Consider the following 17,864-nt stretch of genomic DNA (forward strand, 5'->3'; position numbering starts at 1 on the left):
TCTGATCAGAAATATCTGCAGGAAACTGTCTTAATCATTGCTAACTCACAAACACTCAAAAAAGCAGAAGCAGAAGGAAATCTTTTTGCCCCTGATTCTCAAAAACAAAAATCAGAACAGAGCACTAATCCCACTTTTCTTTCTCCCAATATTGATTCAAATTGCAGATTATTGAACAATATGAGGCCTGTATCCTATACTGTTTTTGGGGTTTTCAATTAAAAACCTGTAAATCTCACTGTATGGAATTGATTGTTATACAGTAATATGTATAGCATAACATGAGGCTGTAACTACACATCAGCGCATATGTCGCATATGTTCCTCAATGATACAGCTACTGTTATTAATACTTACTTAGTACTGGTAATATTAGCATTGTGATGTGCACCAAATATCAGGCACACTGTCAAAAATTCATGAATTCTTTTTTTTTTTCAAGAGACTCTTAAAGGGACTGTTTGTAACTTTTTAAGCGTATAAATGTACCGGGTCGGGACAAATGCGCGCTTGCATATGCGCGCTCGTGTGTGGACGGACTCTCTCCTCATCTGCCTGCTTGCCTTCACTCAGACAGCGCGCACGTTCTCGCTCCACCTCTACACGTTATCATCTCCCTCCTGCGCCCGCAGGGAGACACCGGGTGCCGGTGTCACGGTTCACGTTTCTCTCTGCAGAGCCCTGTCACTTCACAAGTAAGGGAAACCTCTGTTGGTCTGGAGGAGCTGCAGCATTTATTTCTGCACAAACGTCCTCTGTACATTCACTAGATATTCTCAGAGCTAAACTAACTCTTTTGCAGTGTGGAGTGTGCACGCATGCATGTCTAGTAGAGGTGGAGCAAGACAGCGAGAACGCGCGCAGTGTGTGAAGTCAACGGAAGTCAGCATCGGGCTCGCACTTGCTCACTCTAAATAGACATGAACGAGCATCGCTAAAAACAGTGAGGCGACACACGTCAGCTAAAACCACAATATCACTCTATATTTCAGCTGCTTGGCAGTAATGTTAGCTGACCAGACGAAGGTTTCTCCATGAATCACTGCTGATCCTAGTTTCGGTTTTTCCTGCTTCAGCCTCCGGAGCTGAAGCAGGAAAAGCAGGTCGGTGCCAGGGCTGAAGAAGAGAGAAACGTTATCGCCTCTCGACTGCGCCCGCAGGGAGACACCGGAACCCGGTCGGAGATGATAACGTTTCTCGCTGCGGAGCCCTGTCACTTAACAAGACACGGAAAACCTCTTTGGTCTGGAGGAGCTGCAGCATTTATTTCTGCACAAACGTCCACTGTACATTCACTAGATATTCTCAGAGCTAAACTAACTCTTTTGCAGTGTGGAGTGTGCGCACATGCACGTCTAGTAGAGGTGGAGCAAGACAGCGAGAACGCGCACGGTGTGTGAGTGAAGGCAAGCAGGCAGAGGAGGAGAGACTCCGGCCACACGCGAGCGCGCATACGCGAGCGCGCATGGGATCAAGCGCGCATGGGATCCCGACCTGTTACATTTATACCTGTAAAAAGTTACAAACAGTCCCTTTAAAGCAGCAGTTGGCAGATTGGAACAAATATGATTAATAAAAAATTATTTATTTTTATAAAACGGGCACTATATCCTGACAGTAATGCATGAGACAGGTAATCTGAAAAAAATCACGTGCCTCTGTGTCCTCCGGTGCTCCAAATGGCATCTGCAAGATTTCACAGACCGGAGGAAAACAACCAATCAGAACCGAGCTGGAGCCTTGCCGTCTCTGAGCAGCTGTCAATCACTCACAAACTCCGATCAAACGGTCAAACTAGGCAGCGCTGATCAAATATGAATCTATATTCTGTTACTGTAATGCCTATTTCTCGCCTTAATGTTTTCATTAACATCTTGTAGTGTACTGTTTAGCTGTAAAATGAGAAAGTTTGTGACCAGGCAGCCATGTTGAGATCTGTTGAGGAAATACCAAGCACCACCCACCAGCCGGAGCACAGCCAATAACAACGCTCTCTCAATAAAATGACCTGTGATTGGCCAAAGTCTCCCATCACAGGCTAGATATTCTAAAGCCTGAAAACAGAGCCATGAGGAGGTGCAGAGGCCCCGTTTTTTCTCAGAACACTTGAATTACAATATGCTGAAAGGTTATTATGGAAGTTTCGCCCAAGGATGCCAAAAAATTCTGCCTACTGAAGCTTTAATCATTGCGAATTCATAAACTCTCAAAACTGCCAGAAAAAAATTCCATCTGTTGTACTTGAGCAGAAGGAAATCTTTTTGCCCCTGATTGTCAAACAAAAAGAAGAATAGAGCACTAATATTGATTCTGATTACAGATTATTGACCAATACTGAGACCTGCAGCCTACACTGTTTCCTTTCTCAATTTAAAATCTATGAATCTCACTGTATGAAACTGATTGTTATACACTAATATGTGTAACATAACATGAGGCTGTAACTACACAACAGCGTGTGGCCTCAGTGATATGAAAATAGGTCTAACACTTGTAAACTGATTCAATGCACAACACCAGAAACCATCACTGCCCCTCAAGGTAGACTTAATGAAACAAAACTGGAATGAGGTTTTTGCCAATGATGATCCTAACAAAACCTCTGAGACTTTTTTATCCACGTTAATCACGCTGTATGAGAAAAATTGTCCATTAAGAAAATTCCCTAGGAAGCACACATATGTAGACAAGCCATGGATCATTTAAAGCAGAGAACAAAAGATGCAGAAACAAATAAGATATATATGTCGCAAAACCGTTTGCTTCTGAACTGTATTCAGAGGTTGTTTGAAATAGAGAGATGCAGTATGAATTAAGGGGAATAGTAATGTTTAAAAAACAAGGGTAAGGACAAATATAAAGAATAGATGTATATCTGTCATAGGGGTTAACTTATGGAATGGTTGTGACAAGGAAGAAAGAAAAATGTGTAGTTCCCTTTGCAATTTCAAAACATGTTTAAACATAAAATGGATTGTTATTTTGTATGAAACGCCTAATCTAAAGTTAGCCTAAACTAAATAGTGAATGAGTTGCCTATTAGAATATGCTAAGTAAAACGGGTATAATAAGTTTGTGCTTTAGCCTACACCTTTTCGGTCAAAACTTTGTTTTTTGATTTGTTTTTTTCCTATTTTATTTAATATATTCTTTATTATGTGCATTCCTTACGGAAATTTGTTAATAAGGACCGTGATAAATGACTACTACTACTACAACTACTACTGATAGGCTACAGCTATTGCTATTAATACTTACTTAGTTAGTATATTAGCATTAGGATGCACAACAAATATCAGGCATACTGTCAACATTTCTTGAGAAATGTTCCATTTAAATTTTCTTGAAATTAAATCAAATTCATGGATTTTCTTTTTCAGGACACTCTTGAGCAAGTTTCCACTTTGGTAGATTTCAAGATCTGGAACTTCAAGATGCACCTCATGATCTTCATCAGTTTGGCCATCTTGAAAGCAGATGAGGGCCATGAGAGGAGACTGAAAGCTCCAGAAGAAATTTAGTCAGGACCTTGAGATCATGTTTTTTTTATCAAGTCAAGAATGAACCTCAACTTCAATTATTTTGTTCTGGAAGCTTTATAAATTTGTTACAACTTTATTATGACAGTGACTGTATTTAATGTTGATCGGTCACTTCTGGCCAGTACACCCTATACCCTTAAAGGGGAACTACACCCATTTTCAAAATTCATACATGTTATTCCTATATGGTCTAAGACAGTCCAAAACATATTAGTAAACATGAACAACTCTCTCCCCAATCTAAAAACTAGAGTGCTAAAACTCAAACGTGATGTCGTAGGGTATAAAGTGTGGATTTGCTCCATAGACAATTAATCGGGAAAGCTCTTCTAGATGACACTGAGAGCACCCAGGGGAATGTTTTGAGTATATGGGAACATTTTCTGTTTCACAACTGACAACACTACAATAGAATAAAGCGCATTTGGTATAAAAAAGAAAACAATCATTCGGTGGGTTCACAAAGTCAGCCTCCCATTCATCTATAGAGCAGCTCCAGACTTTATACCCCTGACATCACAAGTTTGAGACTTATTTCTCTGGAGAGTAGCTCATGTTCACAAAAACTGATTGAACTTTACGAGGCCATGGAAATAACATAATGGAATTCTTCATTTTGATGGTGTTCTCCTTTAATTTTCTCCAAGCCCCCCACTTCTGCAAAGATGCCTGTAACATACTGGAAAGCAGCAATTTTCTATATATGGGCATCAGTACAGTGAAACCACCCTAAAACAAACATTGACATCATGGCTGAAACACACATCTACCAGACTAATCTCATCACACGGGGGCACTGTGACGAGGTCCATCCAGGGCTCTTTGAAGATAATGTACTCAGATCAAAAGACAGCATGAATAGATTGAAGAATCTATCAATCCATGATTAGGTCCATCTTCATCTTCCTCCTGCATTACATCAACAGCAGAAAGTAAAGAATGAGAAAAGATCAACAGAATGAAAAGAGGATACAACAAATAGAAGCAACAATGTGCAGACAGTATGACAACATTATATATATGTAACTTCAAATCAGGTGAAGACAAAAAGTCCATGACGCATAAGTCAGTTTTGAGAAGTGCATTATATGATCATCTATCATCTTTGTAAAACATTAAGCAGTCCTGTGGACCAATGACCTGGCTGATGCCATGCTTTCATCGCACTGCATGCTGGGATAAGCTCTTCTCCTTGGCCCCGAAAAGGAATAAGCAGGTGAAGACAATGAATTAAAAGGAGAATCAACAGAATATGATGATTTATTAGACAACAACCTAGCCTTTCTGCAGAGTACTTTGAATATCTTCTAACATTTTCTGTTGCATTGCATGGCGTTGTTGCAGTATTATATTTCTGCATGTTGACTGACGCAGAGCAGTGTGAATGTTTTCTATGAATTGATGTTGTCCCTTATGTTAATGTCCTTAGCCTGTTTGGTGTATAATTTACAGTAACTTGTGTGCATCTACTGTTTTATATGTACCCAGGACTTCATTATATAAGAGAGCTTGCTCTCAATGGTCTTCCCTTTTTAAATAAAGGTTATAATAATAATATATCATTGTGTAATCCAGAAACAAACAGTTTAGTTTACAGTGTAGGCCAAATGAACATGTGTGATGATTAATCTGATAAGGTCCTATTTAAAGTAAGGATGACTATATATATCTATATATATAGATATATATAGATATATATGGCAATGTACAGTTTATTCAAATAACATATATCAGAAATTCATGTAGGCTATGCTTATATAATTATTATGATATAATATGTACAAAACAAATACTCACACACTCCAGTCTGTTTTGTTCCTGTAATAACCTTGCACATGTTGAATTTTGCACATCTACATTTGCACATTTACTACCTCAATTATTTTGTATTGAAAAACAAAACATTGTAACTTGCACACTTTGCTAATGTATATAGTATGTTATTCTATATTCATATTTTAGATTTTGTAGTAGTCAGGTATATTTATAGTGTATGCGAATGTTCTTCATATTGTGTGTTTGCACATACATTTTGTATAATACATTTTATTAAATATATGTGCATATGCAAACAAATATAGTCCATTGTTTAATATGCTTTATATGTTTCTGTATGCATGCCATATATGATGATGTTGTTGTATCTGACTATGCATTTGATAATGTATAATGTAGCTTGTTCTTTATTTGAGAGGAAACAGTAGGGGGAGCTCCATTACAATGTCAGAAGTGACTTTTTTCTTTCCTCGTGATATTGGTTTAATCTGACTGACTCTTATCCTACAAAACAACGGACCGAAGTGCAAACTATACAGCAATTAATCAGGATTGATGTAATCAAGCTCTGACGCGATTAGTGACATTATAGAGGAGAGGTATTGTCTCGTGACGCACACGCACACACGCACACACACATTGTTACCTAATGTGTTCAGAGAAAATTGTGACTAAATTTGAATTATTTTGGGAGTGTTAAAGAGAAAAAAAACTCATATCTATTTAATTTTATCTACGGGTCACACTTTAGCCCAAACTAAATAAAGGCAGTTTCGCTTTGTGACTCATATCAGATAAAAGGATCAAACTTATCAGATAAAACAATCATTTTATTTCCTCTCTGGGTGTTGACAACAGTCGGCCTCTAGATTAAACACACGAAGCCATACACTTTAAAAGCTTCCCACGAGGCCTTATTATAAAAAAATCCATAACATATAATCTTTTCAGGCGGTCGGACAAGTTTTCTATTCATCCATCAATCAAAGCTATTTAAAGTAAAGGAAGGTAAATCTTCACTCCTCAGCCTACAATCCTCAGCCTCATATGGACCAATGAGAGGCCGAGTAGGACTCTGCTTCAGCCAATCACAGAGCAGTCTGAGTCAGTACGCACTCCGCTGGTCATGGGCTGGAGCAGAGCTCTCTACGGTGCAACAAACTTTTAGTATTTGGTCTGGATACGGACAAAACGGTAAGTTTAACGCTACTTTATGAGCATATTATCACGTTTAGGTATAGTTAGTCTAGTATGGTGACTTTTTTCGGAGAGAAAACTCGGTTACGGTTATCAATACTTGGTTTGGCTGCTCGTCGGTGAACTACAGAGCTCCTTTACTCAGAAAGAATATAAACCTGAGGTATGAGACGTTCATGGACGTCGTTCTGTAGGGTTCTCTCGCTTTAAAAATGTCGGAAACCGCAACTTTAAAGTGTTGCTGATCCACTTAGGCCTACATGCAACAAGCGCTATTATTGCCGTGGTTTCTTTTTGTACTTTTAGGTTCTAGTAGGTTCTCACCTGCACTCTGGCTGAATGCTACACAGATAGCTCAGGTAAATACGTGCTGTTATTGGTGTCCGGTATGTTAACTCTGTGTGTTACAGGTATTATGAATGAGTCTCACATGTCTAGAGACCATAGCTACCTGGCAGGAATAAAACCTGCAGAACCAGTCATCATCTTAACCTGCAACTCCCAACGTTTCATGACACATTTGCTCACAAAAGAAGACATTACTTCACTTCACAAATGTTTTGCTTTTCCACCCAACCTTGCTGATGCTGATTCCTGTCCTCCCTGTGTTTGCAGGAGTGAGGTGGGTGGAGCTGCTCTGAGCTGCAGTAATGGGGGAGATTGAGGGTTCATACCGGGTCCTGCAGACCCCTGGCATCCGGCTGGGAGCCCAGTTCAACCCTGGTGTCAGCACCTTGGAGCCGGGCCAGAGTCTCAGTGGCAACATGGTGCAGGGGAGCAGAGGCCAGGGCCGAGGAGGACTACAGATCCGTGTGCAGGGGCTGGACGACTCACAGGACTTCTTTGATATCGATGTAAGTTTCTCCTCAACTTGTTGCACAGTCTCTCTTCCATCCTCTTTTATTTACACTGAGATAAGTCTGCAGTTTGTTGCACAGCAGGCTGCATCTGACCTTATGTGTCTGGGCTTCCCTGGGTGCGTGTGTCTTGGGTTGGTGACAGCTGCCTCTTGGCTTTGGAGCTGGAATCCCTTCCTCCTTAAGGCTTCTTATTCGGGTAACTTAGTGTAACTCACCAGGGACACTTTTTTAGTTTATTGGCTGTGATTTCTGATCACGGTCCAAGTAGTTCAGTACTTTCTGTTCCTGACTCTGGGCCAACAAGGAGGTAAATAATAACATGGCCCTAGGACTCAAGCTTGAACATGTTTATATTTACCATTTAATTAAATGTAGTTACTTTCCTTTTAGTTACTTTTGTGTTCAATAGAAACAAACGGTTCATTTTGAATGATCAACGTTATGTATTGCTCGGTATTGAGGGTGCTGGAATAGCATCACAAAAGCATTTTCTATTGTTTTTTTAGTCTGGTGTAATTTGACTTGGTGATGACATTGGCAGACAGGACAGGGTTTCAGGTAGAGCTGCAACGATTAATCGATTAGTTGTCATCTATTAAATTAATCGCCAACTATTTTGATAATCGGTTTGAGTATTTTTCTTTTTTTTAAAAAGTCAAAATTCTCTGATTCCAGCTTCTCAATATGGCTGTGTATTGGCAAGAATCTGGCAATACAATATGTATCATGATACAGGGGTTACGATTCAATATGTTGCAATACTGTAAGCAAGGCGATATATATATATATATATATATCGCCTTGCTTACAGTATCACAATATATTGAATATATATATATATATATATATATATATATATTTTAAAAATCTAATTTTAGGAAAACTGTCATAGTATAAAGAACACACAGAACTCACAATCGGAGTAAAAAGAAACACTGATTGACATTTTTCACCATTTTATGGACCAAACAACTAATCGATTAATCAATTTGTTTGTAATGTTTTTTTTGCGCTGCCATCATCACTGCAACCACAGCACCTGAATGCATTTTTGTTTTAATAAATATAAATATTAAAGCAATACAGAAGCACACAGTGCTAGGCAAATTATACTGAAATTTAGAAGTCACAAGCTACAATTTAGCATGAATGAATCTAGCCAAGAAGGATAACTGTTGTGTTTCCTTTTCATTGTAATTACTTTACAGAGAGTTTTTTTTTTTTTAAATTGGCAGTTGTGTTTGAGCTAACTTTCAGATCCACACTGTGTGCTTTCCCGTGTTTACTTGCCAAGTTGCCGCTGGAGTTACTCAGAAGGCAAATAGGAAGCAATAAGGAAGCCACTATATCAGAGCAAGTTTCCTGTCTTTTCTGTGGGGAGGGGGATATCAAAGTGGAGTCTCCACAATGAATAAACACCCAAGTGAAGGACTGGTTGTTTTAATTTGCAGTGTAATATGTGGACTTCTAATTCTATTAGGAGAGGTTAGTGTATTTAACTTGTGTAACTACTCTGTCCTAAATCCTGTGTAGCCACAACCGTAACGGTTCTGGCAGATGTAGTTTGGGGGCACTGCTGAGACGGACATTTCATAATCTTATGCACCATATGTTGTCTCAAAGTCTTACGCTAATAGAGTGTGACAGACACAAGTTTAATTTGTATGGAAGTGGATCCCTGCGCTGCTCAATCTGGAGGAAAAGAAACTTTCAAGATGGGTTTTTTTTTTACCAGTTTTTAGGAAGATATTTCGTATTGAGAGACAACTGCATTTGGCCCGGAGGGTTCAAAGTGCGCTCTGGACATGGTGTTGATAGGAGATGGCAGACAGAAATACATGGCTGCAAAAGAGGAATGACGGCAATCCAGTTGTCAAGCAGACTGCAGTTTGCCAAGAACAAGATGGCCTGTGAGAGGCTCTGTTGTTCAGCACCGCTGCTCAACATTCATCAGCTTAATATTGCTGTTCATTCATACCGAGGAGTCGTGGGCTGCTGGGAGAATAGTATTTATGTGTATGGACATGAGTGGCTGCAGAGCTATACATGCCAGTGTGCTTTGTCATCATTAGTTTTATGTCTATGTGACCACAATCCCTTTTAAAGAAAAATGAATGAAGCGGCATACCTTGTCCTACATTGTAATTGTAGTTTTCCCTCATGCATAGTGTATGCAAAAATAGATCCAAAATTGCAGTGTTGAATGTTTGAAATGGTTGTGGCCTTCAAGCAACTGCTTCCCCTCCATTGTGGCATTTTGATTGCTCAGCTGCCGTATACATTAAGTCTTTTATCATCTGTCATTACCTTCCACTCTACTGTGTACAAATACACTCACGTCGAAAATGTGTCGCTCTCTTACACACAAGTACGGGGCGGGCTTTGTCATGCTTTATAGTGTTGAACCTATAGCCCCATTTCCACTGCAGGAAACTAAGAGACCTTTTGAGGAGCTCTTTGCAAAAAGACCATGGTTGGAGGGTAGTGCTTTCTGAAAGTATTGGAACTTTCGGGGTGAAATTTGCAGGGATGACCGTCGCTGATAGGTGCAACACACACACACACAGCACTGCTGCTTCAACTGCTTCAACTCGTATTCCGCTTCATTCTTAAACAAGGAAGTACTCCAGTAACGATTTGGGACCATTTTAGGATGAGGGGAGAATATTTCTCTTTGTTTGATCAAATTGAAACTAAAAATTAGGCTCTGCAGTCGGCTTCTCCACTTATTAAAAACAAGACGGAGAGAAAAAGAGAACAAGGGCGAGCGGTAACGTTAGAAGAGGGAGACAGCGCGATGGTAGGGATGCACCGATCAGACTTTTTAAGTCCCGATACCGATACAGATACCTGGGCTTTGGGTATCAGCCGATATCGATCTGATACCAGTGTTTAATTAATAAGCTGTATAAGCTGAATAAGCTTTGATATATACAAATTTAATTTGTATTTATTATTAGAATAATAAATCGTACACCACTAACTTGGTAAAAAATCTTCAAAATGAACAGGAATTACAATTCAAGTGTAAACCTTTTTAATGCACAAACAATTGGTCAATTTAAAGTATTTCATGTATATAAACATAGAATAGAAGTGAATAGATTGGATCCATTGTCACCGATACCCGATCCAGCTATTTGAGTCAGTATCAGCCCGATATCTGATCCAGTATCGGTATCGGTGCATCCCTACATGATGGTGCTGTGAACGAGAGAAAGAAAAGTTATTTTCTCATTGCTTCACGGCGGTAACATTCTAAAGCACAAATGGATAACCATCAAACTCTCAACAGATGATTTACTGTGGAGACAAACGCTCCTAGTTTCATTTTCCTCTTTTGCATTCATTACATCCAACGTGCATCAGTAAATACATGTATATGCAGCAGTAAATATTGTCCTTGCAGTGAGACAAACACCTAGGTTTTATTTTTTCTAACATATTTTTTTAGGTAAAACAGGACACTGAACTGCAGGCTGCAGAGTGCATTCAGCAGCCCTCGTCCCATGTCATGTTGCTTTTTCATTCGTCAGCGGACTAATTTGACTAATTTAAGACCACGGTGGAAACGCAGACAACAGTGGGTTAAAGGAACCTTTTAGGTCTTTGAAAAGTAGTTCCAGGGACTAACCCGGTTTATAATGCAATACAGATTACATCTCATGATAATGGAGAACCGTATGGACATATGGTGTGATCTGAATATGTGTATTTATGGTCATATAATAACTTTAGTGTCGATCTACAACAGACAAATCAGATTAGAGCTTGTGTGCTTTGATCTGTGGCCTTCATCTGCTGCAGGTACCCAGCATGGTCATCGTCTGCAGCAGACATTTGCTCCCATGGCTCTCGTCCACAGGCCCCTCCCACAGCCAGCACAGGAGAAAGCTCAGCCTTGTGGTTTCTGGACAGGGAGGCAGGGCCGGCAGGCCAGGGAAACACAGGCTTCTTTTATCCAGCACAGCCGGCCCCTTCGCTGGCCTTAACTTCCAGCCCGAAACTCGCAAAAAAGGCCGAGGGTGGGATGTAGAACCTAGACGTGTGAAAACGCAGTACAGTCGGGGCATTGGTGGGAGGGAATCCAGGGCAGGCTGCTTTGCTTTAGTGTTAGCAAACAAGCACATAAATAGCAAGGTTGACAACCAAGTGGGATCCGAGTGGGGGGGGAGTGGGGTGGGGAGGGGCAGCCTCTGGTGTTAAAAGAGCAGTTCAGAGGGAGCAGTCATGGCCAGTACAAAGTTTGAGTCGGGGTGGTGGGGGAGGGGACTCACGCAGGAGTGAAGCCCTGCCGAGAAGTTTGGAATTTCAACCACTGTTGGCCTGTAGCACAATCTTTGATTTAGTCAGTTGTGGATGATGAAACTCGTGTAACTCGTTGGTAATGTGTTAGTGCTGTTTTTTTTTTATCTTTTTAACTGTTGGTTCAAAGATGGACTTTGGTGTGATGTGAAAAGAAAGATAGTGGTGTTTCATAGTCTTAAATCTGAGTAAAAAAAATTTACTTTTTTATGCCATCAGAACAGTGGGGTATGCATTTATCACAGTCCCTGTAACATCCAACATCAGAGTAAACCTATGAGAGGACACATACACTGAGAGAGGGTGCATCTCTCCGCAAATAAAATACGGTATTGACTAAGTTCATCTTTGCATGTAAGACTATTAATTAAAAATCAATACAGTTAAAGCTGGCCTATCCCCTTCATGACAATGTCGAGGGATTTGTTAAGATACGGCAACCGGTCTTGGACACACAAATATTGTTATGAGCATCCTGCAATAGATTGAGATAAAGTAATTTCAGACCAGTAGTGGGGATATTAAAAAAAGGATAATTATTAGGGCTGTTGAGGTTAATGCGAAAATTAGTTTTAACACCACTAATTTCTTTAACGCATTAACCCAACTTGCCATTTTTAGGTTGTAGCAGGCTCAGTTTTAAAGCTAGAGCGAAGATACTGGCATCATTTGAAACTAGAAAAACCTAAGGGTACCACCTAATTGGTACCAACCATGCCATGTCTAGCTTGTCGCGAATTAAGCTAAATAACGGTCCAAACTTGCGCTAAATTTTGGCGAGGAAAAACTGTCATGGCCATTTTCAAAGGGGTCCCTCGACCGCTGATCTCAAGATATGTGACTGAAAATGGGTTCTATGGGTACCCACGAGTCTCCCACAAGTCTTGAATTTGCCATGTTATGATTTGAGCATATATTTTTATGATAATGCAGTACCTGTGAGGGTTTCTGGACAATATTTGTCAATGTTTTTGTGTTGTTAATTGATTTCCAATAATAAATATATACATACATTTGCATAAAGCAGCATATTTGCCCACTCCCATGTTCATAAGAGTATTGAATACTTGACAAATTTCAGATAAAAAAATGTGTGATTCATTTGTGATTAATCACAATTAACCATGGACAATCACGTGATTGCAATTTATCACTATTAAATATTTGAATCGATTGACAGCCCTAATAATTATATGCATGACGTAGGGAGAGGAATTGGGCATGGTTCGTGTGCATGCTCAAAAAAGGAGTACTCTTGCTCTTCATTACAACCACTACAGCTGAGCACTCAGCTCTCATCTCTACAAAGCACTCACACTAACCCACTGTGTACTGAAGTATCTAAACACTCTGTGCCTAGAAGGACATGTTTCACGTGCTCTGCACATCACTGATCTCTCCTGTTGTTACTGTTCTGACATTTTATTATTAGTAATTTGCTGCCACTCCCATCTTTAATCTCTTTTTCTCCTCGTTTTGGAGGCCAGTATCTGGGTTACACAGATGACCTGAGCAGAAGGCACGCTAAAACACCTGATCCCGTTTATTACCACTGCGTAGTGTTTATCTGCCAACAAATGCTCTGGCCAACTGTCCTCAGGTGTGTCTGCCCTGAAGCCAGGTAGTGAAAAGAAATCAGCACAAATGATTTCAAATGAAAGTTGACAATAAGTCAAAAGAGAAAAGCATCAAAGAAGCTGTTGATCTTTTGAAACGTCTCCTCACAGACTTGTGAAAGTGGCCACTGGGGTGCAGAGCTTTAAAATGTATGTCAGCAGGAAATCTCCAACAATGTGCATCCCACTGTGCCAAATACAAGCCCCAACACACCCCTGCTGTCGGTAGGAGGTTCTACCGGAGCTCACTGGTGGCTGCGGAGTATCAACCGCTGCTTGGTGAACCGTGCTTAACCTGTCATGCGAGGTCCACCCATGATTTGAACGAGGCCGGAAGATATTTGGGTTACTTGTGTTTTCTTCTTGGTCCTCTCTGTGCATGAGAAGGGCATGAGTCATCCCTCATAGCTGGCTGCTTTCAAACCCTGCACTTGTATACACACACACACACACACACCCACACACACACACCCCTCCTTTCCCACACACACACACACACGCAGGGGAAGATTTGTCTCCCAGAGAAACATCTGTTAGTGATAATCCCTGCTGCTTTCTGAGCTTGATTGGGTGACCCACTGACCTGCCTTAATGTTAGAGCTCAGAGATGAGACCGCAAGTTTGGTGTGAACAAACGGCATGTGATCTCACTGTCACATCACAGATACGCTCCAACTGTAAACGCCAGATGGACTTTTTAGGTCGCAGCCCGTCAGTTTGTGACACGTTTGTTTGCACGACAGAATGGATTCAGATAAATCATGGCTGAAGACGGGTTGTTGGGATGACTATTTGTGCTTTCCGAAGGAATATCGCTATATTCTTTTATACCAATTTTTTTTTTTTATGGCAACAATTACATATGTCCAGTTCCAAATATGTACAGAACCATTTTTTTTCGTAGTTTTTGAACAACTCTAACAATACACATCACAAAAACAGAAGGAGTTCCAACTTTATAAACATGATGAACAAAAAAAACCAACAGGCTGACGAAGGGTGTAGGCCAACTTTAACTGTATTGATTTTTAATTAATAGTCTTACATGCAAAGATTAACTTAGTCAATACTTTATTTAATTTGCAGAGTTTCGCCCTCTCCTAGAAGTGCTATGATGTTGGATGTTACAGGGACTTTGATACATGCGTATCCCACTGTTCTGATGCCATAAAAAGGTCAACTTTTTTTTACTCAGATTTTATGCATATGGTGGTGTGTTTTTTATATTATGACAGTTTTCCTAAAATTTGATTTTAAAAATCGCAGTATATCGCCTTGTTTACAGAATCTCAATATATTGAATCATAACCCCTGTATCATGAGACTTATATCGCCAGATTCTTGCCAATACACAGCCCTATTCAGATGACATTTACACCCCCCAAAAAATGAGAAATGATCATAAGTAATGATAATTGCGATGTGATGATTAAACTGGAGGAATTCATGATTTACTTTGCTGGAACTCACATTGTGGGGCTGCTACGAACAGTTACTTTCATTATCAATTAACCTGTGGATTTAAAAAAAAAAAAAAAAAAAAAAATGACTCATCATAAGCTGCCTGACCAACAGTCCAAAACGCAACTACTTCAATTTGCTACAATATGAAACGAAAAGAAAAGCAGCAGATCATTAGCTCACTGACTCGCTCCAGAGATCACATGTGACATTTATATGATGTTTACATGTGCTCTAAATCCAGGTTTGTCTCATCGCCTTTGTCACATGACATTATTTCTCCTCCTTCTCACTTTTTGTTCCTGAATGCGGAAGTGCCAAGCATAAAGGGTGGCACAATAACTGTGTGCACACAGAGTACACAGTAACTGATTGCACACACAGATAATAAGCCAACGTGGTCAGCAGCATGAGGAAGTTATTTGAAGGGAAATTATCTGCACAGGCCTGCATTGTGATGACATACCATGTAGAAACTATTCTGGAAATGAAATCAGGTAGATGCGGTGTATAGTTCACTGCGTACTTTTAGTATATTCATGCAGGAGGATATGAGGGGGATTTACAGTAGTGTACCTTGTCCTTTTTTACCAGCTGTCTGGCAGCAATCTCTGGGAAAATGTCATCCCTCCCTCTGAGCTTGTGGAAGATAAAGCTGAATGTATTAGAGGAGGATTTTAGTCTCCCTCTAGACAAGAGTGTTGTGAATGCAGTTTAACATTCCTGCAGAGGGTTAATGAGTAACACGAAGGAGGGGCTACTGATTCTGGAAGCACACCGGTCAACACACAGTAGTTTTGCTCATGACTGCTATGCTGGGGGGGGGGAGGATCTGTTTATTCGAATCTGCCTTTAGTTTCTGGTTCTCTTGACAAACCAATCGCCCTTTTTCATAGCTTGGTTAAAAAAAAAAAAAAACATTTTAAGATTTTAAATCCCATGTCTGAGCAGTGATTAGGCTCATTATACCGGTTTAACATTTACTATTTATGCTGTAAATCTGCAGTTTAAACACTTGTTAGCCTGAATTCACCCTGAATTACAACTGAAAGAGGTGAACATTGTAAACATTAATGGGAAAATAGGGATAATTGGATTGAAATGTCTTAATCCACAAGGATAAGATGTGGTTTTGCTCTAGAGTGGTGCAGGGATGACGTATTTTTGTAGGCCAACCAGTAAGTTGGTATCGCCCTGGTTCCCTGAACAAAAAGCCAATGGGATTTTTCCATTGGGTTTTGGATTATTGCAGAAAATAAGGTCTGTGGCAAACAAACGTTTATGATTATAATACTGACCACTTTTATGATTTTTTGAAGTGTGAATGCAATCGCCAGAAGTAAAAAGCTAACGTTAGGCTATAAACGAACTACACCACGGTTGCATGAGCGCGAGGATACACAACGATGCTGTAAAGGCGGATGTGTTTGCGTGATGACGTTTTGTAGTTTAATTTTGCCACTTGTTAGCAACCGTCTTTTTTAAGACATATAAAAGCTTCACAAATCACAAGTGGGATATTTACTGACACATTTTATATCGTAGGACAAAATGTTTAAATCTCTTCAGCTCGTGTTAACCACAGACCTTATTTCAGGCATCTAACTAAAAACCCATTGACTTACACACGAGGGAGCCAGAAGTGCTAAAATGCTAACTCATTTCTGAGTTTTAGGACTCATTCCTTAACTCCATCATTATCATCATTTTAGTTACCAACTGCATAGACACAGTTCTGAAATAATCCTTTTGACATGCTGAAATCTGATGTCTTTAGCTAGCCTAGCTAGAGGCGTTTTGTTAGCATTTCAGTCCTTGGTGGCATGTTGTGGAGCTGATTGGTCTCCCCTCCAGTATATGACGCGTTGCGCTCTTTCTCTGTAACATTGTTTACACAGCACTTCAGACATTGATTCTGTCTGCTCAGACCTCAGTGTGTGATTACATTGAGTCTTTGTTGAATTTGCATTCACTGAACCAGTCAAACTGAGACAGAATCCCCTCAAAATGTTCCTTACATTTGGCCGCTGATGCGTTCTGAATACTGACTGAATACTGTCTGGATTGTATGTTTGGCCTGCACTCAAAGACAACTCAGACAAAGTATTTTAACACACACTGCTCTCTGGTTCGAGATCGGCTGTAATGAGACACTGCAAATGCACGGGAAAGTGGCATTTTACAACAGATTCCTACATTTTATGGACGCTGCGCCAGGAGGTTTCACCTGCAATTTATAGACTTTTTTTTGTGAATGCAGAACATGTGATTGTATAAAAGTAATGAATAGACGAGCTACAGTAAATCCCCTGCTGCTCTTTGAGTTGTAATGTTTTACTTCAGCCAATGCAAAAGCAGCTTTTTATACGGCTTTTAAAAATACTATTTTACATTACAACCAGATGTTTCAGGCTATAATTTTCTCAAAAAGTCACAGAGTGGGATTCCAAACCTCAAGAGCAGTGTGTTCTTAGTACATAGTAATTAGCTCTTCGTTTAGTGAAAACAAACCCCAGAGCGTTGAGAAGGTAAACTTCGGCAGATTTCCGGCTCGTGAGTTTGCTGCAGTCTGTTCGGGGGCCAGATCATTTTGAAATGTACAGTAGGACGTGTTTTTTTGCAGTTCACCTACTCATCCAAGTCAAGGAAAGTATGTGAATTGACAGATGGAACATAGGCAGCCATAAAACACACATGACGTGGATCATTTACAGATGCCAAATATTTTCTGCACCACACAGACAGACAGCGTTTATTCTGTCCTCACCTCGGCCCAAGCAAAAGTTTAGATTTCCATAGTGATGTCTGTTAATCACCGACGTTCCTGATCAGCTATATCGTTCTTTTTGTCAGAACTATGCTGTTTCTCTGTCCGTTGAGGTTGTGAGATGTCTCCTCATTAGTGGGCTTTTTAAGTTCTTTGTGTTGGCATCGTGATGAAAATAATGACTCCTTTTTCTCTGTTGTTTTTTCTTTCAGCCAAGAGCGATTGGACAATACCTCCTCTCTGAGGTTTTCTTGAGAGGCAACCTCATAGAGCGGGATTACTTTGGCCTGGAGTTCCAGAACATGCAGATGAACTGGGTACGTACAACCAGCCAGCAACC

The 17,864-nt window shown here is 40.1% G+C and overlaps 1 protein-coding gene across 5 annotated transcripts in view; it reads left to right on the forward strand.

The window, feature by feature from the left end:
• Positions 1–6,354: 6,354 nt before the first annotated feature.
• Positions 6,355–17,864, forward strand: part of farp2 (FERM, RhoGEF and pleckstrin domain protein 2) — a 38,512-nt gene continuing 27,002 nt past the window's right edge. For 3 of the 5 annotated variants that reach the window (XR_005206891.1, XM_037769612.1, XM_037769614.1), the window contains exons 1-2: positions 7,166–7,369; positions 17,737–17,841. Coding sequence is in view for 4 of the 5 variants with exons in the window: in XM_037769612.1 (XP_037625540.1) it covers positions 7,166–7,369; positions 17,737–17,841 (309 nt within the window). In the remaining variant the exon portion in view is untranslated. Of the gene's footprint in view, positions 6,513–6,658; positions 6,679–7,130; positions 7,370–17,736; positions 17,842–17,864 lie in introns of those variants that run through there. The other 2 variants (XM_037769610.1, XM_037769611.1) reach the window with 2 other exon arrangements.

Source organism: Sebastes umbrosus, chromosome 5 (assembly GCF_015220745.1).
Source record: "Sebastes umbrosus isolate fSebUmb1 chromosome 5, fSebUmb1.pri, whole genome shotgun sequence".
Taxonomy (NCBI): Eukaryota; Metazoa; Chordata; class Actinopteri; order Perciformes; family Sebastidae; genus Sebastes; species Sebastes umbrosus.